We start from the raw sequence: 27684 nt of genomic DNA, 5'->3' as shown, positions 1-27684 counted from the left end.
AAACTGAGCGAGAGATTCCTTCACGCTGTGTTTTACTTAGGTGAACGTGAGGTTTCTCCAGATCCACTCAACTTTTATTACTCATTTATTTTTGTCTGCTAACAGTGGTGTACTGCCTTCTCTCCAGGGAGTGGCTGTAAGGAAAGAAATGATTCAGCATTCGATTACAAGCATCAACAAATGAATCTAAATAGATTGAAGGCTACATGTGCAGCAAGAGTGGAAGTGTTTGGAAACAAGAGAGCATCCAAAATGCCTGTTCTCTAATTAGGTATTGACTCATGGCCCTGTTGAATATAGGTTGTGCTGTTGCACGTACTGGCTGGGAGCTATGCCTTTAGAAATTTGAGAGAGCAAATTGCTAAGCATCCTGCAGCTGCTTTCTTCTGTCAGTCAGGGCTTCTACTTTTGAATAAGCTTCCTTGAATACAGCCACTACTTTAAAAGGGTCTCTGATGGCTTTAGGAAAGACACTTGGAGAATGGGCCTAGTTACCATGTCTGAGAGCTCCAAGGTGGAGGGGAGCAGGCTGCTTTCTGCCTCTGTCTTGCCAGGAGTGGCTGTGGAGCCCTGCGGCTCCTCCATTGCCCCTGGAGGTGAAGGCCAGTTTTCTGTTGCTCTTCCAATTGAGAATGGGTGTACTTAGTGCATGACCCAAAATTACAGGCTGGCAAGGATGACAACTGCCACAGGGAAACTGTGACCTCTTCTTTATTGCTTTTCCAGTCTTTACTCATGATAATATGGAAGTGAGCCCCTAAATCATCAAGCTCATTCACTCAATGTGACATATAGCCTATGCTTTATAATGGCATCTGTAATTTTTTCCCAAATTTGAGAAGATATCACTGGTGTATTCAAGCCATTTTTCTTTTTCTGTACCTCCTGGCTTCCTTTACACTTGTAGCTCTATAAGGGAGGTACTGCATTGCAGGAGAGCTTAACTAATCACACTTTTTGTTACCTGTTGATGCGATTACTCCTCACAGGCTTTATTATTCTGTTATTAAGCTCATGGCATGGAAGAGGTTAAAGGTAATGCCATTACTTCTAAAGGGAAATATGAATCACTTTTTTTCTAAAGGGCGCATCAATGAATGCTAAAGACATTTGATGTGGAGAATATGGTGCCAGCCAGGAACATCTTCACTAAAAGAAATAGACGAGTCCAAGTGGAACACCCCACAGGCATCAGTTTGTTATATGATCTTGCTATTCACTATACTAAGCCTCGCAAAATGTATGTGACAGAGGAAAACATTATTTTCCATATGCACAAAGAAAGAAAGATCCGACCAGGACTGTAGAGTCTGTCATAGAGCAGAGAACTGAATATAATTCTGATTCTAATTAAATATAACTCACCCCCATGTTACTCCCCAGGCATCTAAAAACAAAGGGACTTTTTTTTTTTTTTTTTACTGTAAATTGCCAACTACTTTAAAATAAAAAAGAAGAGGTGTGAAAAGCTGAAGACCAGTCCAAGAGGAAATCTTACTTCATTTATTCATGTCTGTTAACAAAAACCAAGATGCTAGGTATACCTTTTGGAACTGATTTTGTACCATGTACGAAGTATGTTAGATGCTAGATGGTGTAGTTCTGTGTGGTTTTATAAATAATGCAATTTTTAGTACTTTCTGAAGTAGTAATGATTTTTGCCAAGGTGAATCCTCTTGTTAAGGAAATGTCTTCTGACTCTCAGATATTTGCATATGCTTAAACCTGGACAAGGCTGCCAACGCTTTGGAGGAAAACTTTAGCACTAACTATTTTTATTAAAGAGACGAATAGATTATAAGAGCTATGCAGAAATCCTACTGCTGAGCTTAATCATTTAGCTATTATGCCAAACCACAACCTTTTGTTAACTGATTTGGGTCTTTTCCCTTGAATTTTAAACTTCTCTCATGCATTTGAGGCAGATCACAGATGGGCTTGTGATGAGTGATGAGCTATGGCAGTGCTTTCAACGGTGCTGAGATTTTTGCAGGTGCTTCTGTCCTATTGGCATGCCTAGAGCTAAACAGATCACAGCATGTATTTTCTAGTTTGGTAGATTGAGAGAGAATACTTAGAGTTAAGTGTATTCCTCTGTTAAAAAGGACATGGCTTGTTTCCACAAGATGCTTGGAAATTTCATGTACAAAATCTCGCACAGCAAGTGGGTTTTAGAGTATTGCCACAGAGCTTGGTGGCCCCAGCTCCTCCTTTGGCTATCCAGGTGGATTTCTGTGCTATGTCATTAACTTACTGCATGATGCTAAAAAGATATTTTCTAGAAGGATGTATAGATAAAAGGTAGAGAGCCTAGAGGAAAACCAACTATCAGACATTTAGAAGCATAAACTCATTCAGAAAAAAATAAAAACTGAAAGGAATGTGTGTTCTTAAGCCTCAAGAGAAGGTGGAGATTGAGACACCCGGGATCGGTCCACTTAGAAGCAAAACTGCAGTTTGAGAAAAAGTAATAAAAAGCATTGTATATACCCCTGTCTATTCTGAAGATGGGAAAAGTAATGAAACTTGGATGACTTATTTTTTTGTGTGTTCTGTCTAACCTGAATTACTCTTGCTGCAATTTGAGCTTTGTGGCAGTAGCTGAACTGTGGAATTCTTCAGTAGTTTGCAGTTTCTTGGTTACTGCTGGGTTTAAAGAAGGCAAGACTGGGAAGGTCTTAGGTGGAGCTGCTTCTGTTGTAGTACCTTTCTGCACTCTTTTCTTCTCCCTATATGGTGCCTTGAAAAGAAGTCTTCCCTCTCTGAAGGCAGTGCCATAAGGTCTTGTCTACTGTGAAAAGGAAAAAAATAGAAGACATCAGTATCAACCTGTGCAACTGCCTTTCCTCTGAAGAAGTTGCTGGGTTACTGGATTGGAATCTGCTGGTGAGGTAGACCAAGAAAACTGTTTATGAAGATAGGTGCTGTGCATAGCTTAAGGCATCTGGATACCTGAGGAGCTTGTAATGGAATGATACAAACTTCCTCTACGAGAAACCTCACTATATAAACCTAACTTTTTCCATTTGTTTTTAAATGTAATTTTTTGAATGTTCCAGTTTTCTATGGTTATTATACCTCTGTTCCCTGTCATTTTTAATTTCTTTCACATTCTACAGATGGCAACAAAATAACAGGAAACAAAATAATGTTTCATTCCTTCAAAAAATTACATAAAAGCATGCATAAACAATTACACTGAGTTAGAAATAGTAGCTACAGGTTTGTCTTAGTCCTGATTGATGTTCTTAGATGCAAGACAAAAGGACTTTGCAGAGTGTTCCCACAGATGTGTTAACAGGGAATACATTGCACAGAGTACTAAAGTTTGAAGAGTAAGAAACCACATATTTTCTTCCACCTGGCTTGCTCTGTTATGTTTGCAGGTAAACAAAAGCATACAATGTGTTGCCTTTTTACATTCTATGAACTAATTTAACTGAAGTTTATCCTTTTCTTTTCTAAACTCCTTATCAGCCAAGCTTTTGAAAAACAGAAAGCTTTTCTGTCTTTTATTTGTACCGACACAGGGCAGAATTTTGTCAACTTCCTTCCCTTTCATTTAATGGAAAGTTTACAGCACTTGCACCAATTCCTTCCAGGAGTCTGGTACAAATTCTTCTGTAGACAGAAAGAATGTCCAGAGCGCTACAAACCTTTTCATCCTTTAAACAACAGAAAATTGTTTTTAATCTCTCTTCCACTTCAGATGGGCTAGAAGAAAATGCCCAAACTTGCCTACAGACAGCTGATGCCTGAGCTTGAAATGTGCTAGAAATAACCATGTGCAGAATAGTGCCTCGCAAGGACTGGATTGCAAAACTCATGCATGTTAAGCAAAGATAACCATCAGTACAGGGAAACTACAGGGGTCTCTGTAACAGCAAATTTATTTTGTATTAGTCCAGCCTATAGGTCTTTATTAGATTTAAAGGTACAAGGTAAAACGCCATAGAAAACTGATTTGATTTAAATAACTAAGTGGTGTCTGTCTGTAGTTCGGAGATAAAGGTCTTGAGAAGTGAGCACTTTTTTGTGTTCAGATAGTGCATGGCTGCATGTCTCAGTGCAGCTTTGACTGTAGGACTCTTGCAGGACTCACAGTAAAAAATATGGGGATCACTGAAGCAATCTCTAGAGCAAAATTTATGCCAGAGTTCTCCCTGATTTAACTGGAGTGGGAACTTCAATGCCAAGTCAACTGTGCCCTCTTAGTCATGCATAGCTTGATATTGGAGCAGAGATCTGATATCTGTCCTGTCACAATCAGTGTAAAGCCAGCAGGAGCACTTCATTGTGCTGGGTCATGTCTGTTCTGCACTGGCTCCTTCCACAGGTTTGTGGCGGAATGTCTGTGCCCAGTGTGGATTTTCTGTCATAGACTAACTGATAGCTGGCAGACACTGAAGTCAGGTTTACGAATCCATGGCCTGGATGGCTGTCTCATCCCTACTGTGTCATTTGGCAGTTAGCATCAGAAAAGGGATTTGGGTTTGCAGATACACTTGACTGCTTGACATTGTGCATGTCAGTCTATTGTAACTGTTTTGTCACACAGGGAGGTTTGGTACTTGAAGAATTTTATGTGTAGCATTTTCTCTGTTGGTCAAATAATAAATTCATGGTTGCCAGCCTTTGGGGAAAAGTTGTGTTTGTTTAATAATAGCTTTATACTCTTTTGTTCCTTTGTGGCTATCATATGTTGGTCAGTAAAGCAATAAAATTAGCACTATTTAAAACAAAAACAAGTGAGAGAGAACTCTGAGTATCTTCCAGCATGTCCCACTAAAAGAAATGTGTTGGTTCAAATTCCACAGCAAGATGTTGGCTCCTTTATTCACTTTATAAATATCTAAACCTAGAGTTCTTATTATGTTTGCTCTGGCTTGACTGACTCGTTAGGCTGCACTGATCTAACAACAGTAATCCTTGTCTTATAGCTAGATGCATATGGGTAGCTCAGTAGTTCAGTATGAATGTGTATACACTACCATAAATCTGGTTTGTAAAAATACACAGTAATATTTTACAGCATTTTTCATTGTAGGAATAAAATACATTGTTTCCTCTCAGGACTTTTCCGTTTCTTGCTTCTCTTTAAAAAAAAAAAAAAAAAAAAGAAAGAAAGAAAGAAAAAAAGATAATTCATGGAAGACGTTTGTACTTTCCAAACTAGGCAGACATTCAGATATACTGTTGGGGTGGAAAAGTTAAAAAGATCTAGAAAGTTGCAGTCAAAATAGTAAAGTCAGGAACAAATGGATTTAAATGCCTTTTAAGTTCTTGGCACTTTTTCCTTTTTAAGAAAGTTTTTAGACTAACAGCTTGAACTACATAAACTTGAAATATTTTTCAAGTGTTTGTTTATGTGAATAGCTTTCTAATGAGGTCATAGCTGTTTTCCCGGACACAGTGGTATTTCCTCTTTTTACTTTCTTTTTTATTTATTTATATATATATATATTTTATTTTTTTTTTTCAACACTGCTTTCTACATTATGCCTTGAAGACCGAACAGGCATGTAAAAATCAAGCATTGCTTAGGATAATTCCAAGTTTCAACTCTTAACATTTCACAGTCATTTTAAATAACTTGAGACTGTAACTCGGCATAAATGTGAGTGGAAGGAACTACTAAGATCACTGAGATAATTTAGAATTTTGAAGAAAACCTACATGAATATCAAGAGTAACATATATGAAAAGTTCAGACTCCAAAATTAAGAAGATTCAGGTGGATACAGCAAATCCTGAATTTTCATTTAAATATTTTCATCTCCCATGTGAGATTGAGTGCTAACAAAAACAATAGAAAACCTGACCTCAAAGCAGGTACGGTTATCACCTTTCATGTAGATGTTTTATTCATGTAAGTGAGGAAACAATCTTCCATATAGCCTGTGGAAATCAACAAGATATGCAATTGCCTGCTTTTTAATTTTGACTTTGTGTCTGAAGCAAGTTGCTTCCTTTATCTCAGATGCTTTGGTTTTAAAAACAGTAGATTCATAGCTAACTGAGCAAATACATCTGCTAAGTAGACACTATTTTACTTCAGCTATCTGCTCTCCAGAGTCTTGGGAAAGTTGCAGAACTTATTCTATAATGGGAAAGAGAAAGGAGGCTTCAGTGAATAATACAATGATGAAACTGTGAAGTCATGACTTCCTGGTGACTAATGTGGTATAGAATGTGGTATTCTATAATTGTATTTGTTCTACTGTGTCAAAACAGTTCTGTGATTCAGCTGTATGCTGCGAAGCTGTGCAACACAGTGCGTGTGTCTGTAGCAGGCTGAACTGAACGTGTCAGTTCAAGTTCAAGACTTCAAGTCTTTTCCCAAATATTTAGGAACTTTGGCCTCTCAGTTTGGATTGAATCATAAGTTAGGGATCTGCTGTACAAGAAATAGTCAAGTCAGAGAAACAGTCAAGTTAAAATAGTCTTGCTGTGTTTTAAAAACACTGAAATGACCAAATAATGGTCATTACAATGGAGATTATTTTTATGTGGGGAGTACAGCAGTGAGGTGACTAGTAGGGCTCCAGTTTGATTGAACCATGTAGTGTTTGGAATTCGTATCATGCAATCCTAAAATAAATATATCTTTTAACTACTAACAACAACAAGAAGAAAAACAACAACAGAAAGCCCACCAGGCAGCTCTAAGGCAATTTTATCCACTTGTGTACTAGAATCTTGTAGAAAGAGATTGCTCTTAAAAAAAACATCAGAAACTCACTTTAAAAATATGTTTTTAAAAAAAAAAAGGCATTGCTTCATTTGCTGAAATTTGAAATAGCTTCTTGCTCATCTGGAATGAAAAAGATGTAGCACCAATAAAGAAAACAACTTTCCTTCAATATTTTAAATAAATCAGAATTCTAATTGTGAATAACTAGCTGCTTTAAAAATGAATTTGGATAGCAGTTCTTCCATTGTTTAAACAGACAATAACATATACTGTGTAGTTAAAAGAAAACATAGATTTTTTTGTTGTTGTTGTTTAATGAAGGAAAATTTAGTGGTTTCCTTCTCTCTGATTTTGTCAGTAGCAAAATGGGTTTAATTCTTTACCATTTATTATTATCTGTAAAATACCTGACTCATTCCTTTCTTCTTTCAGAAGTGAAGCCAACTTGCATATTTAACAGCGTGGAATATTATGATGGAGACATGTTTCGAATGGATGCTTGTCGCTTCTGTCGGTGTCAAGGTGGTGTCTCTATTTGCTTCTCTGCCCAGTGTGGTGAGCTACACTGTGACAGTTATTATGTGCCAGAGGGAGAGTGCTGCCCAGTGTGTGAAGGTACAGTATCTTTGAAATCCATTTTGTATCCTTCTGCTTTTGTATTTTGTCCTTTCATTGAAAATGAGTGAAGAAGTGTTCCATATTGTTGTTCTAAAATTTGTCAGCTCCTTCTTAATTTGGTTTTTCTTTTACATTTCTTGATATGATCTTTCCCATGGTCACGTGTTCTGTACCTTTTGGGTGCTTTCTTCCTGAGCTGTTCCTAATTTCTGCACCAGAAATTACTCATTTAGCTAGTAATTTAACTTTCACTATGTTCCAAAGCAGCAGCAGTGTGTCTCTGACTGTGTCTTTGCAGCCTGTTTCTTCCACTTGTTGCTCTTCAGTTCTGCTGAACAGTGTTTACAATTATAGCAAAGAACCAGGGCAATAATCTGGCTTCAGTGTTTTTCTGTTCCTCCCTTACCCTGTTGACAGCCTGCTCGTCTGTTTGTTAGGCCTGCAGTCCTCCTAAAAAAAAATCCTGTGGGAAATTTCACATTGACCCTCTTGCTTATACTGGAAAATATTTGACACATCTTCTGCCAGAATACAAACAGGATTCCAGGGGAGGAAGATGAGGGCTGGCGCCATACACTTGGATCTTGCCCTACTGCGGGTCAGGGTATGGCCACGAAATAGAAAAAGGGCTGTGAAGTTGGTACAAAAAAAAAAAAATCAAAAAAAAAGATCAGTAGATCTAAGGTACATTTTGTTTTGAAAAACAAATCAGACAATCAGAAAAGCAAACACTGTAAAAAATATAATCCAGCCATCTGTAGATACATTTTCCTTTTCTAGATCTGCTTGTTAAATATAAAATTTGAGTGGAAATGTTTTAAAATTGGGCACTGAGTTTATGAATGTTCAATGTAAGCTGACTTAAAGTTTTCAACAGTAAATTTCAATACTGAAATATCTTAAGTTGTTGCCTATATTGTATCTCTGTATACCACAGCATGATCCTTCCTGTTTGGTAGTGTCCTCACCTAACTCTTTTTAAATAATACCGAGTCATGACACTGAAGCTAATCATAAGTTATATCTAGGCATAAAAGGAAATGTAATATTTCTTGCTCTATTGCAATTTCTCTTATTTCAGACCCAGTTTACCCTGTAAATAATCCCGCTGGCTGTTATGCCAATGGTCAGATCCAAGCTCATGGAGACCGCTGGAGAGAGGATGACTGTACTTTCTGCCAGTGTATCAACGGAGATGCTCACTGTGTTGCTACAGCCTGTGGGCAGAGCTGTTTGAATCCTGTCAAAGTCCCAGGAGAGTGCTGCCCAGTATGTGAAGGTGAGATCTGCATTTCTTTTGTTATACTTCATACTGTCACGGCTACTTCTGATATAATAATTCCTAATTTACTTTATAATTTTGGAGGATTGAAGTAGCTGTCACAGCACTTCCTGTGACTTTAACAAATTGGTTGGGGAATTAATTAGTAGGGAATAAAAATAGATAATTTTTAAATTCTAAGTTACAGCATGGTTTAACTGCAAATGTTACTGGCCACGTTCAGTACTTCTTTTGGTCTAACAGTAATCATTTAAGATCAACATCATTAACTAATTTGACTCCTTGCTTTTATTAAGGCTTATTAATAAATATAGGAGGAATTAGAGGATCAAAATGTTCATCTACAGCTATTACTTATAATTGAATTACTCCTAATTTCTTATTCATTGCTATCATCTATTTACAATTCAAAATCTTCACACAATATAGCTTGAGAATGGACACAATTGTACTATGAAAGCAAGATCATTATTTCAGTGAAACTTACATGGGATGATTATTAGGTAGGAGATGCATCTTGATTTTTAGAGTTTAAAATGTAATTGCATTGTGTGGAAATGTATGCAGTTTTAAAAACAAACTGAGATTTTACCTTACCTGCATGGAACAGACTGCCTTGTGAGGTTGTGGATGATCCCTCCCTGGAGGCATTCAAGGCCAGGCTGGATGGAGCTTTGAGCAACCTGGTCTGGAGGAAGGTGTCCCTACCTACAGCAAGGGGGATGGAACCGGATGGTTTTTAAGGTCCCTTCCAACTCACATCATTCTATGATTCTGTGATATGGCAAACACCTGCCCAACCTTGCAGTGTATATACTATGTATTTACATATATCATATATATATGTAATTTTTGCAAACATTCATATACACATTAAGTGTATATATATATGTGTGTGTGATATACACACTTAATGTGTATATGAATGTTTGCAAATGAATATATCATCATGAAAAACACCAGATCACTCAGTTTCTAAATCATAATTCTAGACCTGTCTTCCAAACTGTATTCACAGTGTATAGATACTTGCAGGGGTACATGCTCAGTGAGCTGCCACTTATTTTTCCTGTTCCATCTCTGATGGAATTAAATGAATTTTGAAATGAATTTTGCATAACAGCTTGTCACCCTTCTTTGATTACAGAATCTGTCCATTTTCACTGGGTACCCGCTGCTTAGGAGAAATCTGTGGAGCACAGACTTTTCTTGGTGCTTTTTCATGTCAAAATTCACATCACAGGATATGAAGAAGGTGTCTGATAACGTATAAAGTTTGCCCGTGAAGTGATGAAAATTATTACTTTCACACTGAATTAATTTTATGATGAAGCAAGTTAGCAAGTTTTAATCCCCAGTGATTCTCTCATGATGGGTATCACAGAGTATGTGCTGTCACACTTAATGTGTACGTGAGTGAGCTAGGAAAGGTAGCATAGACAGGTAGAGTTATCTAAGTATTTTCTGTATGCAGTGGTTTCTTCTCCAATGGGAATGGACAAAATGTCAGTGTGATACAAGTGATACTGGTGATGTAAAAGAAATGGTAGGAAGCTGTCACTGGTAATGGCAGCAGTGGCAGCAATAGTCTCTGTGTGCTGAGAAGAGAATGACATTCCTGAGGGCCTGGTAAAAGGTGGGCAGAACTGACTGAGCATGTGAACAGTTCAGATGGTGGAAAGCCACATGGAACTGACCAGGGAATTTGAATGTTGTTTGGATGTAGAATTTCAAACAGCTTGAAACGTGTAACTTTCTGAATGCTTGTCAAGCATTTTCACTGGACTTGAAGAGAGGGTAATAATTCAGCTACCCCCAGGCCCTCACAGATTCTTATTGTCCTGTGCTTGCAGGAGGGGTTAGTCGGGTGAAGGGCTCCAGATTGTTTTCACTGCAGCTGCCAAGAGGGAGAGAAGAAGTATGGGGTAGGCATATGGAGAGGAGAGGTGTAGCACTGCAATATCGCAGGCTGCGCATACCTTGCTTTAGTCTTTTAAGTCCATGGACAACCTTCCTGAGTTGCACTGTAGTTAGCATCTATTAGCATCAATGTCCAGTTCTGTTTGATGTTTTCACTAGCATACCTGCAAACTCAGTGGAAACTGAATACATTTACTTTCCAAACAGCGCAACTGGAAAGGGCCACCAGTATCTTGGAGAGCAGAGCATGAATTTGTTTGCTTTAAACCAGAAAGTGGAAAAATGTTGACTGAATTCAGCAAGAGAAAATCTACTGAGCTATATTTGGAGGAGGTTCTTCAAAAGTCCTGACTCAGGGTAATTGTTACATAGTTGTTTTCCAGTAGAAGTCTAGTGATGAATGAACAGAAATTCAAGATAGATTAGCAGAGCCTTGGGAAGGCAAGTGCCATACTGAAATAAAGGCCACAGGTACAGTTTGCAAGATGCCAAGTCTTGATCTCTTTGCTATGGGTAAGGCCCTAGCTGACATACTAAGTCCTCAGTCATTTCCTGTACATTATTCCTCCAAAAAACACGTGGACAAGCTGACAAGAGTCTGAACAGGAGTTATGAGCATAGTCTGAGTTCTGAAAAGCACGTTGGCTTGGTTTATTTTAAAGGAAATTATGACTGGAATGAGAAGATAGCAGCCTTCAAGTGCCTGAAAGGTTGGTGCAAAGTAAAGGCAAGCAACATATTTTGCAGTATCTTCGGAAAATAATGAATCTGAGTTGCAAAAGGAAGATAGTTGTTGAGGAAAACAAAATTCTTCCTGTGGAATGTTTTGACTGAGACTGTCATTTTGCTTCATTTAGGGAATCTGCTTTGTTTGCATTTTCAGCCACACTGAGAGGAGATGCTCTCAGGAAATTGCATACATAACTGGAAGTAGTTATATTAGCTGATATGCAGTTTTCAGTGTTTATGCAGGTGATGAGTGTTACTCAACAGTATACAGTTGTTTTCTTCTTAAAGTAAGCATAAAAGTGATCAAAGGCCTTTTGGAAAGACCTCTGGTTACTCTGTGCCCACCCATCACTTCTTGCCAGTTTTCCAATATAGCAGTGCACATGGATTATACTTGTTCAAGATATGCATGGATAAAAGTCCAGGATGAGAGCAGGGAGTGGCTAATTTGAGGTAAGAGTGTCTGAGCAGAAGTGAGGGAAGAAACAAGGGCCACTGATAAGTCATGAGGACAGAGAGACAGTGCAGAATGAGGAACAAGACAGGGCAATATCAAACACTCATTCCAGATAATAAGCAGCTGCAAAGCTGGTGTAAGATTGCCTTTAAAGATGAAGCCCAGTGCCTTGCAAAAATAATTTGTGCAGCTTTTTCTCTCTCTGGAAAAGGTTGCTTTCTCTCCTCGCAGAAAAGAGATGATTCCAGACAAAGCCAGATGTTTTCTCTATAATTTCTTCCTTCATCAGCCAGCACCCATCCTTAAGCTCTTCAGTCTATGTTGGTTTTCAAGGCAGCCATCTCCTTTCACCAGTCAGAGCTGGGAACAGCAGGCCCATCGTGTTCTGTGGATCGAACACAAAGATTTAGTTTTAAGCTTCTGATGGATGCTCCTATAGAACTTCTGTAGCTGCTGTAATGATATTGGTGCTTAGGGATTTGCTTTTGTTTGTTTTATCTATTATCTACTTAGTCTGTTTTTTCTTTCTTTGTTTTCTAGACTGTCTTCATAAAGAGACAAGGTTTAGGTGATCACATTAGCCCTCTGTGCTTTCCTCACAGTTTTAGAGCCAGTGGTCACATACAACGCACAGAAATCTCGAAGATAACACATTCCTACATATTTAATTAAAGCAGACAGGTAGTTAGAAGGAACAGAGTGCAAAGTTTGGGGTTGAACTCATACTTTGTTACTCCCAAGTTTCTTCATGGAAGCTGGTTTGAGTGCTTGTCCTGTTGTAGGAAATGGATCCATAGGTAATCAGGCTTTTCTTAGTGCTGCTTTTCCTGGAGCTGTTTGCTTCTCTTTTGGATTACCATTTGTTTTTAGTTCCTAAATGTTCAAGCAGCAATTCCATTTGTAATGAAGTTTAAAAAAAAAAAAAAAAATGGATACTATTGGATCTTCAAATAGCTATTAGTGTCAATATGTAATAGCATGTGAGTAACACCAAACAAGCTACACTGACATAAAAAACCATGCCTTCCTCAGGCCATCTGCAGACAGCCATCTGCAAACAGGAGTAACAGTCATGTTCATAGGAAGTAAATATTGAATGGAGTATTAGGAAAATGCTTGGTTCTTTGAAAAGAAGATAATAAACACAAGTACTGAGAATTTGGCATTGACACCAAAAATGTCTCTTAAGAATGTTGGAGGCTTCCTACATTCCCTTGTTTCTCCCACAGGCTCAGGCTACAGATAGGGAAAACTTGCAGCCAAGTCAGTTGATGTATAGTAGTTGGCTGTCACCCAGTGAGTCGTTCTGCGTGAGAGCTCTCAGGTACAGGTGGAAGGGTTCCAGCATAAGCTATGAATGAGAAATTAAGTGTTAGACAAAGTCCTCTCAGAGGACTTTCATGAATAAGGACTGCATTACTTCGCTGTCATAAAGGCTGACACTTTATCTTTGCAAAAAGAAATTAACGTTTTCATCAATAAAGGGCTCCAAACTGTAGCCGAAAAGTAATTCAGTTCAGTTCCTTTAGTGTGTCCAACACATCATTAAATAAAAAAAAGGCACCATAGTCCCATGAAAAGAAATTTGATGCATTCACAATGAAGTCAGTAGTAGAGAACAGTGTTCACTGGCATAGGATTTGGACCCAGGCATCTACTTAGAGCATGAAGTACAAGTTATTGTTCAGTGTCAGCACTGTAGGTCTAGAAGGGTCTTTTCGTCAAAGTCAATTAAGAGATTCAAACGCAGTGCTGTAGAGAATTGAGCTTACTTTTGCCAAATCATGATTTAGTACAGCTTTTTTAGACAAGACAAGACAGTAGAGATTGTTTAACCACGCAGCCCAGGGTGCACTGAGACTTTCTGTCAATGAAAGTCTTTGCATTTAAGAAAGTCAGGAATGCTAGACAAATGTAAAATAATCTTTCCCTTGTTTTCAGTGATAAAAGTTTACTAGGAGATGGCTGTTGAAAGGATAAATGATCTTGGAATCCAGATTACATATACGTATATGTATCTCAGTGCAGATAAGGGTTTCTTGCTTTTAAAGGACTGTATGGATCATCTAATTAATTCTTTTTGGTGCCTACAGCTTTCATAGATTTGGCCCAGATACAGACTAATTTAGTGTGTTGGTAACATGACCTCATGATGATAATAACTGAATAGCCTTATCTAGTTGGACATTTCCTTATAAATAAGTTTAATCAATTCTGCTTTAATAAATATGGTTATTACTCTGTGTCATCAGGTTGTCAAAGAAAATAAACCTCATGAGTATTATCATCTATTTAATGGGAGTCAGTACCTAAAAACCAGAAGGACTGATTGCACCAGATAAAAGCTTAGAAGTTAGCATCTTGGGAGTAGAAAGTTTGTATTTTGATTGCATCACTGCAAAAAAGACCCCCTCACACACATGCAGCATTGCTTCACAGGAGGCTTCTTCAAAGGAACAAAAAAATGTCTTGGATTATAATAGTTGCATTTGAGAAAAACAGATTGTATCTAAGTATTTTCAGGTCAACAATAAAAATAACATTTGAAATTAACAGTCTTTCTGCAACAGTGAGCCATGTGTTTGGAAGTATTAATGAATATATTAATGAGTATATTTTCCGTTACTTCTTTGTGACACTGAAATAGATTTGCATCTTAAATCTTTGCATACATTTTACATTATGTAACGGTTAAACACTGATAGTTAACACAGACAGCTAAACACTGGGAGGAGCGTGGGGGAGGGGGGGAAATCCTGCAAGTCATTAGGGATTTCAAGCCCAGGAAGGAAATTCTCTTGCTCAGGACTCGGTACTGATATTTTTCATGTAATGGACTGGAGGGGCGGGGAAGCCTGGAATGCTAACTATGAGGATGGAAAACATTTAGTCACTCTTGGAATGATATGAATGTTTTTACAGGAAGCTTAAGTAAACACACATGCTGCTGCTTAGTAGGCTGCAGTTAACTTTTTTTGGACTGCAGACAGAAGTCAAACAAGTATATAGACTCCAACAAAAGGCTGTCGAGCAGCACACCCTTCTGGACCAGTTTACAGGCAGTTATTGGGTAAAACATTTGGTACAGAGCTAGGCTGAGGCTCACTCATGCTTTTCTTAACTTTTAGAGTAAATGCTTGAATTCATTGAGTCTATATTTCTGTAAGTCTGTTGGCGCTGGCTTTGTAGGATCAGAGCGTCTTAATCCTAATATACAGCTTGCGGTATAAAATGCTGCAGAAGAGGGAGCTGCTCCACTTTCCCCAAACACAGGCAGGCTTTTTATTACTGCTATTGGAGGTCTTTGTTCATGTGTAGAATGTGATTTTTGACTCATTTTGCCTCCCTCCATCCCCTAGAACACATTTCAATTTCACACACTCTGTGACATGCTGAGCTTTCTAGAATCCTGTTCTGGTACATTCACATTGGCTAACACTTTATCCCAGTGTCTCAGGACCCACTAATGCTGAATCTAAATGCGGTGCTATTTTATGTGAGTCGCTTCTCTGGAGTTAAAAATTAAATGCATGCACCACAGAGAGTTATATTTTGAGTTCGTGGCTGTGTACAATGAGACTTTTATATAAAATTTCTTAAAGTAATAATAATTTTCATAATTAATTATTGTTAAGAGTACTGGTAACATCACTGGTTAGATTTTACATATGGAATTTGGGGGTAATTATTTTTTTTCCATTTATATTCCTTGTGGTCAATACATTTGGTCCAAAAGGGAGGGGGGGAAAAAAGTCTTAGGGCTACTTTAAAAGTAATGCCTCCCGTGTTATTATGTTGGCCTACTACATCAGAAATAGGTATTGGTGGATTAAACATTCTCACCAATGTTCCATTACTGTTGTTGCCATGCAACAGATGGCAGTAGAGGGGCAGTCTGACAAAGTGGTGTCTGATGTGAAAGTGGGTAAATAGCAAACAAAAGGGGCATCACCAAATTCCTCCATGTGGAAAAAAAATGGCACCCATTGACATTCATCAGCATTTCCAGAGACTGAGCAGTGGATGTGAACACAGCAAGGCTGTGGGTGGTGCATTTCAGCAGTAGCAGAAATTTTGTTTGCTCTCTCCACTCGAGTTATTGCATTTGTTGTGTCCTCATTTTCATGGAAATAAATAAGAGGCATTATTTTAGAGCAGCCTACATCCATTGTAGTGTTCACAACTAGACATAAGGCTTTTGTGCTATTCTCTGTTTCAAGATTCCAACTTTTTTAATAATGCACACAAGAAATAAATCAATTTTATGTAGATGCCTCTAGCAAAACCATTAATTGGTTCAAGGTAGTAAAACGGGAATACGAAAGACTTTGCTGTGCAGATCTAGTACTGAATGCTGATGTATACAGTCCCACTTCTCATGCTACAGTTACAGCATTTAAATTTGGGATTATTTTTAGGACTGTATGACCAATAGATATATTTGAGAAATTTGAGTTACTATTGATATGAGCTTGTATGTTGAAATTATTTTGATTATAATTAAGCTTTTTGAAAGTACAAATGTTTTCTCTTTGAAAATCACTGGCAGCTTTGTCTTCCAATTGCATGAGCAATAATTTCCAAATAATTCATCAAATTACTTGTTTTGTAGTATAATGCATTTGTATTATATAGTAACTGTCACTATACTAGACTATAATAACTATCTGAAAATTTGGTTTTATACGTGATAGTAATAGTCAGCTTACAAGCACTGAATTAGGATACAAATAGGATACAAAACAGTATTTTAGGAGGTTCCAGGGACATAATTTTTATATTGTCTATCAATGTAAAAATTGTTGGTTTGGTAAAGATTTGTTAAGGTTTTTTTTTCCTCTTTTATTCTGAATATAACCTCGGTACTTGTTTGTAGTTTGCAATCTTTCAATGAAATTGACAAAATCCATTTTTTTTGAGTATCCAAAGAAGACGTTTTGGAAGATAATTTTTAACCTCTATGTTAATGTATCTATAGAGCTTACAGTTTTGTAGTTTTGATTGTGTTTCTGTCAGGCAGACAAATGTTTTTGTTAATGTGAAGTTGGTGGAAAATGCTAGTTTCATATACATAAAAGTGTATATAAAAAATAATGAAGCAAACAAAACACATAGATCCATAGATCACTTGCAGCTTTGTGGTCTTAAAACATCCTCTCTTTATCTGATTTTTTTTTGTATGTATGTACTCGTAGTCAACCCATAGTCTGTTGCTCTAATTTATTATTATGGCATATGCAAATGGATCTCTAACATGTTTGGGAAACTACAGCAAATGTTGGTAAGATTTGTTAGCTTTGAAGCATATGTGCTTAAGAGTAATACTGAGTCAAACTGCACCAGGAGCACAGATGAAGTGATTAAGAGGGGAAATCAGACCCCTGTGTCTGTTAAGTTGGAATAATCACTGTGCTTGAATCAAAGAAAGTAATTTAGTGTAGGTGTTTGATTTATGCAAATGTCTTCTACACTTCTGTGTCAAGAAATAATATTTTTATAGTAGTAGTAGTTATTTTCTTCTATTTTGAAGGAACAGTATTTGCAAGTGGAATTAAAATCTGGGCTGATTCAGTAGTGTCAAATATCTGTCCTCTTACATTTGTAATTATTTTGTGTTAAGATACACAGTTCAGATTTCTAATGGTCAATCAGAAGGCACAATTTTGTGTATGCTATTACATTCATTCATATTTAACAAAGTCAAATATAGCAACTTGAACATTAAACAATATGTTAAATATGATTACTTCCTTACTTAAAGCCAATTTTGTTAAAGCCCAGAGTAGGAATTTCCCTGATATGGTTTTACTGGAAGTGTGAAACAAGGCCTGTTTTGAGTTTAAATACTGCATTCCAAATTAAATAAATCAAAGAGCAAAGTACTTTCATGTCATAGTAATAATTATGGGCTGAAGAAGCTGTTCTTAAGGTATTAGCATATAGATGAACAATAAGGTGGCACTAATTAAAGGTGGTTGTGGCTGTCAGCAAATAACATTCTGTAGAGAACTACTGTGTTTTAACTGCCTGGAAGAAGTTTTGCTTCTTGAATAGAAAGCTACTTCTTAAGTCACTGCATATATTTCTTTACCGAATAAGGAAAACAATCTGTACTTGGCAAAGGAATACAGAAACAATCAGAAATTGAAATATTTATCTGTACATTTCACTTCTTTGATCCACAAAGGATATTACTGCTTTCACTAGAGAATTGAAGTTCTTAGAATCATGCAAGTTAGGGATTATCCAGCTCTACCACCTTCTCAAAGTAAGTTCCAGTTACAGAAGGTTGTTCAGGACTTGTTCTAATAAAGTTTGCAGTATTTTCAAGGATGAAAATCCTTCTTTAGCACTCTATCACAGAGTTTGACCACTCAGTTTAAAAAGAAGAACAAAACAACTTGTATCAGATTGTAATTTCTCTTATTTACATTAGTGTTTGCTGCTTCTCATTATCCTTTTGGCCACCCCCAAAATTAACTGGGCCCTCTGTTCTCCTGTTACAAAGTTTCAGACAGCAGAAGAATCACCCCATTGCCCTGAAGCCCTAGTCTCTCATCCTCTCCTCTTACACCACCTACCCCAGCCACTGACCAGTTTGGTGGCCCCAATCTGGACTCCCTCTGGAATCTCAGCCTTTCTCTTACTAGGAGGCCAAGGCTGGACATTACACCATATATGGTCTCACAAGTGATAAACAGAGGAGAAGCACTGCTTCCCTGAACCTGCTTGCTTTGCTCTTGCTGGTACAAGAAGTCCTCTCATCCTTCACACAGACCAAAATTGAACACTTACTGCTCTCTTACAATACATGCAGCTTTGCTGTGAAGTTAAGTGAAATCCAACTTCTTTTGCAGATATGAACTCACTACCCAAAGTTCAAATTTTAAACAATTTAAAGGTGTGGTAGGCAAATGCATATAACTGATTTATATATATTAACTGATCAGACTTAGGGGGTACTTCTATATATTTTTTTTCATCTCACTTTATAACTAATTAAATATTGTAAATGCAGTCTCCGAAGTTGGAAGGAAAAATGACATCTTCAATGAATTGTTCATTTTTGACATTCCGATGAAAAACTGAAGTCAAGAAGAATGCTGCAGATGGTCTCAGATTCGTTTTTGCTCTTGTTTTCCAGGGCTTCAGTGTATTTGTTTTCTTTCTTATTTCATCAATATTAAATGTTCAAACTGTGTATATAAGAAAATTCTAATCCTTAGAACCTTTTTCCCTTGCTGTCACTGAAGCGTGGATAAATCAGTTTCTGAACACTTCAGCTGGGCATTATCCTAGTACTCATCCGTGTATAACAAGATCTGTGTATGACAGTGGCTGTTGCTTCTGTCAGAGGCACAGTACATAACCTGGATGGACCATCCTGTCCTCTTCTATAAATTTCACATTTTTAACTGAAGAAAATGGTCTTTCTGACAACAGTTGTGTCACATCTCTCGTAGTAGAAATGGAAGGTCTCAGAAATCAAAAAATAGCAGAAATGAATGCTTTGAGGATCAGTTAGAAAACTGACAATGGCAATATGGTCTTATTCTACCTTGAAATTTTCCTTGTTTGTGACACTTCAGTTTTGTGGCATTATTGCTAAGGTAGGTCCAGAAAGACAAAGTCAGTTCCAGGTATTGGTGGGATATCACTGTCTTCCTGTAGAGTGGTTTGAATTCAAGTTAGGATGAGTGAGATATGGGAATTTGATCCTGCACTGTGGAGTTTTTTCAGTGGGTCAGACTGACAGGCTACCAGCAGCTGGAATATCCACTGTGGATTTTGTAACTTCTGAGGTGACTTTTAAGTAAAATGTTAGATGTAGAATTGTGTTGTAGCTATGTTTATGGCTTTGTTTGATGCCTCAGATAGGTCTGGATCTCAACTTGTGATTTAAATCTGCCTCCAGATGAGAGCAGCATCACTTCTGTCTCATCCTGAGGTGGAGGGGAAGAGTGGGCAGTGGTATTGTGTAGCAGACTTAACTAGGCCGTGATTAAATGTTAGTGTGGAACAATCTGTGGAACAATACATTCCTATTGCCTTGTTTCTTCACTACTTTTAAACATAAAGTCAAGAACATTTTCTTTGTGATGTGACATGCATATACCAATTTTGTACCCTGCTTGATTTACTGCTGTAAAATTGCTGTTGTTAACTGAAGAATATTTATCGCAAAGTGAAAAAGCAGAAAAAATGAATTCAACATTTTGATCATCCTTATAGCAAGCAAATTAGTAATCCTGTGCACTGAAATTCAGCATAGAAAATGTTATGCTTAGAGAGAGTACATGGAAACAAGATATGCTAATATCAAGCTGCATTTAGCCTTACTCATAAACACTTTATATCAGCAGTATCTGTGTTCTATTAAAAAAAAATAAAAAGAAAAAGAAGGCATTGTTTTCAAGCGGACTCTCATCAGTCCTTTTCTCTTTATTTTCGCCTTCCCTCTTTCTTCATTATAGTTTAAATGTTGTAAAATACATAAAGAGAAATAGCATATGCTTTTCCCACCAATTGTCTGTTCATTTGTGCACTGGATCTTTCTTCTGCAATTTCTACCAAGAGCAGCAGTGAAAGCCTAACTGGAATCATGTGGTTGTACATGCTTTTTCAAGCCTAACTACTGCTTGCCTATTCAAATAGCCAGCAGCCTGGCAGCAGCAAAGCTGGCTTTATTTGTTGAGTCTTGTCTAGCGAAGTGAAAAGGGCTGATACTTTTTTTTCTGGCTGCATTTTTGCACATGTGGGGGTAGGGAATGAAATTATTTCTTTTGTCCTCCACTCGCAGCTCATTGAGAAGCAGGCATGCATATAAAATTACTGTATCTCTCAGGACTTACCTTTAGGGACAGAAGTGAGGAAAAATAGATTTGTGGGCTTGCTTGGAAACACTCAGGATGCTGAGAGCAGAAAGAAAAGTGAGAGGTAACATAACAAACCACAACAAATAAAAGATTCACAAAAAATCTTTTAAATTAAAATAGTAACCCTTTAATTTTGTCCCCACTAAGAAATACTGTATTGCTCAGTGTATCGAGGTAGCAACATTTCAAAACTGATATGTCAGCATCCAAGACTGAAGAGCATCAAAGTGCAAAAGAGAGCTTTGAAAAGTTACCACATGCTTTGAACAGCATGAGTGATATATGTGATCAGTGATGTTTTTAACTGCCACTGATGATAAGTATTACTGTGGCTTTTTTGTCATTCGAAGTACCAGATTTGGGCTGTCTGGACAGTAACCTGCGTGTACCTTCAAGGTAACTGCTGTGTTGTGGTCTCTTGCTTGTTTACTTAAAGAATACAGAAAGGTAGGAATGGAGGTTTTCAGGTTAAGAACCAGATGCTAAAAGTCAGTTTACTTGCAAAGATAGTTTATTATGATCTGCACTAAACAAATGGGATGAATTAATGAAGTTTTTGGAGTACATCATTTTACTAGTGTATATTGATATGGTCTTCATTCCTAAACTAATGATCTGTTGAAGCTGCAAACATTAGATATGAGGTATGAACATAACTCAGTTGATTGAATGAATTTGAAAAAAAATACAAGTAGTTCATTGCAATTAAAAATAGTTTAGTTTGGGAATTCATTTGTTCTAAAATAAATTGCTCACTACGATTGTTTTTCCATGCTGTGCTTGCATGCTCTGAGCCATGAAATGAATAGTTCACAGAAATTTATAGAATCTCTCATTTGACCTGAAAACTAATAATCTGTTAAACTCCTGGAAAAGATCTGGGGGGGAGGAGGGAGGAGGAGTAATTCAACGTATAAGAGATTTGAGGATTCTACAGGCACAGAGATACCATTATCCAAATTTCCAGTTTTAATTAAACGAAGCTGTTGGTGGTGTTTTGTGCATGGCTGATATATATAGACACTTCTTTCTACAAAAATTGCACAGAACAGAACTTGAATAGTGTTTCAGAACTCGCTGAAAAGTGAGGAACCTGAACCATGATCTCTGAGAGAGAAGACTAAAATCTTCTGTGCCTGTCATGCAATGCATTCTTTTTGCTCCTAACTCTGTACTTAGCTGACCTAATTTAAAAAGGATTAAAAATGTTCAACCACTGCATAAACTGTTGTGAAGGGAAGAGTAGGGCTGGAGGGAAGCTGTGAAAGCAGAAAATTGTACAAGACAATGAAAGCAGAAAGGCACATTCTTGTTATGGGATAGTTTTCACTTGACTGGAAACCATGGGTGCTATAGCTGCCTGGTAGGTGCAGAACCAATAGGCAAAGAAATAAGCAGCTATTTTGTTTGACAGTATATACCACTAATAACTTAATAACTGTTAAGTAGTGTTCTACTCACATTCTGAGAGTAACAACTGTTTGCCTCTGAGTATAGGTGATGAAATTTGTTATTCAAAGGATTTGGTCTAGGCAGGATAGATGATAAGATATAGCCATCATTAGTCCCTGAAAATGTTCATGCTGTATAAAACACCATATTCTTGCAATGATTGTTTGCGTAGCAGTTCTCCATATTTTCACAATTGACCAATTCATCCATTTGAATTTATTTAAAATTTAATTCAGATTCAGGAAAAATAGGAACTCAGTCAAATACTGCAATGAAAGCTCACAGTTGTTTCCTTAAAAATCATGTCATTTGTGTTTCATGATGCTTCAAGTATCATCTTAATAATATTCATAAGTAAATTCCTTGTTACTTACGTGCCAAGTTCCATAAAAAAACAAACACCCAAATAGAAAAAATTATTCTCTCAAAAAAAAAGTTATTTGGAGAATACGATTTTTCATTCCTTGTTTATCCTGTTTTTTGATGGGAGTGTTGAGGTATCTTGCTATTTTCTTACATCTTGGGTTTCTTATTTTATTCCAATAACTTTGTGTACTAAAGTGCATGAATATTTCTTGCTACTGCATAAGGTAAAACAAATTCCATGTTGTAACATATTTAAACAGTGTCCAAAAGCAAGTATTACATTGTAAATCATTGTCTAATGATTGACAATATCTTCAAAAAGCACAAATTCATACTACAAATTATGCTGTATAACGTGATTTTTTTGATGAATACTCCTGTTAAGTGGCTCCAACAGATCTTTCACACACTTTGTACCTTTCATTCTCATTTGGCATTCAAAGTCTCTTCTGATTTAAATTTGTGTAGAAGTGATCTTATTCACGCAAAGAAAGATCGGATCAATTGAGCTGCATGCTTGGATTTGCAGCTTCGTAGTATCAATCAACCGAGCACAGGATAAACTTTTGTCTTTTTAATTCCTAAGAATCTACACAGTTTTGATAAAGCAGTTCTGGCAAAAGAATGAGTAGATTAGGTTTTTTGAATTCAGTATTAAACTTAATGCAGGAATGCTGATTTCGCACTGAACTACAATGTAGTATAATTTTTCCCTGTTCTACTATTTCAGAGGTTTTATGTAGGTTCATACTGTGTGTAATGAGTATATATCACTTCAAAACAAAGTCTGTTTCTTGAATTAAGTACCACAAATGTTCATGATTCAGAAACAAAATTTGTTAAAAATTATTCTCTTTGCTGTTGTGTTGTCTGCCCTTTCTAATCTATTTTAAAATATCAAATTGATCAAATGTGTTTTATTTTTCTTGCATTTAGAGCCGACTTACATAACAATAGGTCCACCCACCTGCGAGCTCTTGGTGAACTGCACTTTGACCGAGAAAGACTGTATCTATAGTTTCAAACTGGATCAAAATGGTTGCCGCATTTGTCAGTGCAAAACCAGTGAGTATGCAAAAATACATTGGCTTACACCTGTTAAATTCTGCTGTTAGTGAAGATGTTAGTATGCTGTTTTTTCTCTTCATACTGTTAATTGGCTGCTGAAAGTACACCATATGTGTACTTTCTATTTGTTCATCTTTAAAGGACAGGTTGCCAGTGTCTGACATTTCTTGCTTAAAATGTGTTTGGAGGTAAAACTAAATGTATGAATGCAGATAAAAATTAACAGCTGGGTAAAAGAGAGGAGAAAAAGTTATGATTTGGCATTTAACATTAACGTCAATGTGCCTTTTTATCAGGTTTGTGCACTTCAAAAACTCCTGTTTGCTAAACATTCTATTTTTAACATAGTTTATTGCTTTTGAGGATCAAAAATATTTGAAAATGTCATTTCTAGGGGATATATGTTTACATACGAGTATAGCCATATGCAATTTTATTTGTGTAACATATATGAATACATTTCACGTAAGATGCATACAGGCTTTAATTTGTGATCTATTCTACCCCGAGACAAAGCACTGGACCTTGTGAGAACTTTGCATTTATCAGTGATAATAGCATCTTCAAAGAACACCAGAAGTGTGCTTTCTCTGTGTATTTCCTGAAGAATTCAAGGTTAATGCATGAACTGTAAAGCAAGGTCAGGTTTGTTCCTGGAATTATCAAACAAAGACCTGAAGAACAACTCAGCTGGAGGATATATCTCTTGCGCCCGCCAGCCCAGCTAGGAGTGCTTTAAATTCCCTTTATAATTTTATTGTAGCTCTGCATCTTTCTTGTTTAGGGAGTGGCTTGGTGTTTTCCTTAAGGAGGAAAAAAAATAAATAAGGGCTTGTTCTGGTGCCTTTATCTTTTTTTTTTTTTTTTTCTTGGAAAATGTGTGGTTTTTGTTTCCTTGTTGATAAGGGACAGGAGACCTCAAATAAATTTATGTTATTATCATGATACAGAAATAATATTTTCCAGTACAGATTGTGTTCCTGGCAGGGGTGACCTTCTTAGGTTTCCACAGGAACTTGACAAAGGTCCACATCTATTTCCTACTTTTTAAAATACGGATAGGAGTTTCCCCTATTTATAAAACATTCAGTGCTGTTTATATCATTTGTTCCAGATTTGTTTTAGTTGTGTCTTAGTTGATTAAGTGTTTTACCTACTAGTTCATGTTGTTTCAACTATGTACAACAGCCGGTGTGCTGCACATTCTGCATCCTCTCTGGAGAAGAGTAAAGAATTTCATATTAGGATTGCATGACTCAATGATCAGTTTGAGACGCAGCAACTACAAGAATTTATACAACACAGAAATGGTGCCTTGAAATGAAGTCATAAGCTGATGTGTCAGAAGTATCAGTGGATAAAAGAAAAAGCACCCTCTGCAAGGGTAGATAAGGCACATGCTTTATTGCCATCACATACTTGCCTTGCCTACAAAATTAGAAAGTTCTGTTTTTACCAGTGTTATTTGATTTTCTTTTTTCGTACTGCTGAAGTATTAACTGGACTGAGGGGGAGCATTTTCTGTAAGGGGTTTGACAAAGAAGGTAGACACATACTCGTAAAGTTTCCACATGTATGCCTGTGCATGCAGTCCTGCCCTTCAGTTTATTGCACAGGAGGCCCGTCACTCCAGAGTATTATTTCTTTTGTCCTAGACTATCAGGCGATACATATATGCTTACTGCATCCCAGGACATCTCTGTGCTTTCTTGGAGTGTTTCTGATTAATACTGTTTCAGAACCTATTCAAGGAGATTTTTCTCTTGCCAGACTTGCTTGCAATTATTTTCATTTTGCAGTAGCAAACTGTCAGAAGCAGACTTAATAGTATCATTTGTCTGTCATCCTTTTTCTCAGTTAAATAACTTGAATTGTAGATTGCTTAAAAATCTCCCAAGTCATTCAAAGAGGAGAAACCTTTATTTACTAAAGAAGGGAAGAAAAATTACAGCTTGGTAGTCTTCATCAATGGTGGGATATCAGTCAAAATGACAGGGATAGAATTTTTCTGTCAAGTAATGTTTCTCACTTGCCAGACTCTGGACAAATGACTGCATGAGGACCAAGAAGAAAACAGTTTGAGGTCACATATGATGAAAACATACTGTTCTAGTTCTCTGTACTTTCAAGTCTAAACTAATTTAGTTGTATTTTGGCTCTCTAAAAATGTAAGAATGTGTATTACCTTGGGTTCACACAGACACGTGGATTTACATCTAAATTAATTTGAGAGTATCATTATCTTTACACTGCACTCACTTCTATTTGCTGATCTGAGCTGCTCAACTGAGTCATATCTAGTACCTGAGTACAGAAGGTACACGTACTTCTTATTACTTTTTGAAGTCATCCCAGATCTACTAATGTCCTTTCAGTGGCATTTCCATTTTTGCTAACTTCTCTTTAGCTATCTTCACTGAGAAATATATACTTCTATTCATTTTAGTCAGGATAAAAGCCAAAGAAGAAAAGAAGTGCAGCAAATCTATAAATGGTTTCTCATTGTTATCTTCGTTTACTTTTCTGTAGCTAAAAATCTGTACAGCGAGTTTATTTTACATGATAATGTACATATGGTATCATGAAACTTGTGCGGTGCTTTATTGTAATTTAAATTCAAGTTTATCCATCACATTTTGAGTGGACTACAGAATGAGAGAAGAAAGGAAGAAAGCAAATGGTAATGTTTCTTGAACACAGTGGTCTTAATAGAAGGATACGTTATCCTTCTTCCTTGTTTTTGCAGTGAATGCAAAAACATGCTTCAAAAAAACAGTGAAAACGTACCTGGTGTAAAGCAGGGGCAGACAATAGTTTTAAGAAAAAGAGAAAAAATCTACCATTGATCATAGAATTATCCTAGTGGTTGGCTACCCTGCCCATGGCAGAGGGCCTGGAACAAGTTGATCTTTAAGGTCCCTTCCCAAAGCAAGTCATTCTGTGATTCTGTGAGTGAGCAGATTAATAAAAGGAAATGTTCCAGTGAGTAGCAATGGAGCCACAAATGATCAGGGAAGAGGAATGGTAACACTGAGCAGGATTGTACAGAAGCCAAAGCACTAGGTGAAGATGATAAGAATAAAAAAAATAGAGGCCAGTTTGTAGGAAGAACTGCTGGAGAATGCCAGCAGTGAAAGTGAGACAGTAATACAACAGTAGAAAAAAAAAAAGGAATATATAAGAACAAAAACAAACAGGGAAAAAAGAGTGAGCAAGCAAAAACTTGTTACTTGTAGAGTGCAGCAGTTGCGATTGTATTTGGAGTGTCTAGGCTTGTGCTTTCATAGGGAGAAATGAAGTGGATTAAAGTCTTTGGAAGGAAGAGTACATAAGAGGAATGAAATAAAACCAGTGATCAGATATTTATGAGGCAGGACTCCTGTTGCTCTAAAGAGGACTAACCATCACTTTGAATAATGCCTGCTGATTGCAGTAAATTAAGATTTAAGGTCTGAAAGTTGCTGCTGAACAGTAAATCATTTTTTACTGAGAGCCTGCAGTGAGAGCCAGTAGCTTATCTCGTCTTATCTGTTCCCCATATTAAATTCATGAAAAGGAAAAAGCCATTAAAATATTTCCTGTAACTTCTGTGATAGACTGCAATCTTTTACCCTAAATGAGCTGAATGTGAAGTACTGTTCAGGGTATAACTGATAGCATTTTGGCTAAACATTTCAGATCTTACTGAAATTAGAACACTTCTGTAAACTTAAAACGTTCTTGCTTCATGCAGAAGGCTTAGCTTTGCTGTTACAGAAGGCCATTGTCATACAGTTTCCTTAATTCCAAAGTGCTCGTGGAGAGATGCAGTTGTAGAAGGCTATAGAGACAAGGTGTTTTTCTTGCACTTTGTAGCATTTTGTTATCTTCCTTCTGTTATGGTCTATTTTGTTTGTCAAAGCAAGTCATGAAATCAGGTTTCAAAGAGCAAAATTATTTGTATGTTGCATGTTTGCACAGTTCAATAGACATAAAGCATCCCCTCTCTTCCAAATACATTCTATATAAATACAGATTTATTTATTTATACCTTTTCCTTAAATGAATAGAACCTGTCATGGAGTTTAAAAGTTTGGTACCAGCAGATACCTGCGATGTGGACTTCAGTATTGAGTCACGCCATCTCCCTTCATAGCTGATGAAGAGGAGTGGAATTCCAGCGTGAAGTTTGGCAGTTTGGCAGTGTGAGAGTTGGGTTATCTGTGGAGTATTCTAAGGCAGC

The 27684-nt window shown here is 37.0% G+C and overlaps 1 protein-coding gene across 2 annotated transcripts in view; it reads left to right on the top strand.

Annotated features, from left to right (window-relative positions):
* CRIM1 (cysteine rich transmembrane BMP regulator 1) overlaps positions 1–27684 on the top strand; it is a 158425-nt gene that overhangs the window by 103728 nt on the left and 27013 nt on the right. For both annotated transcript variants that reach the window (XM_015857693.2, XM_015857694.2), the window contains 3 exons: positions 7127–7309; positions 8394–8591; positions 23331–23459. In XM_015857693.2, coding sequence (XP_015713179.2) covers positions 7127–7309; positions 8394–8591; positions 23331–23459 — 510 coding nt within the window. The remainder of the gene's footprint in view (positions 1–7126; positions 7310–8393; positions 8592–23330; positions 23460–27684) is intronic.

Source organism: Coturnix japonica, chromosome 3 (genome assembly GCF_001577835.2).
Source record: "Coturnix japonica isolate 7356 chromosome 3, Coturnix japonica 2.1, whole genome shotgun sequence".
In the NCBI taxonomy this organism is placed as follows: domain Eukaryota; kingdom Metazoa; phylum Chordata; class Aves; order Galliformes; family Phasianidae; genus Coturnix; species Coturnix japonica.
The sequence above is the reverse complement of the archived record's forward strand: the minus strand, read 5'-3'. Positions and strand labels throughout refer to the sequence as shown.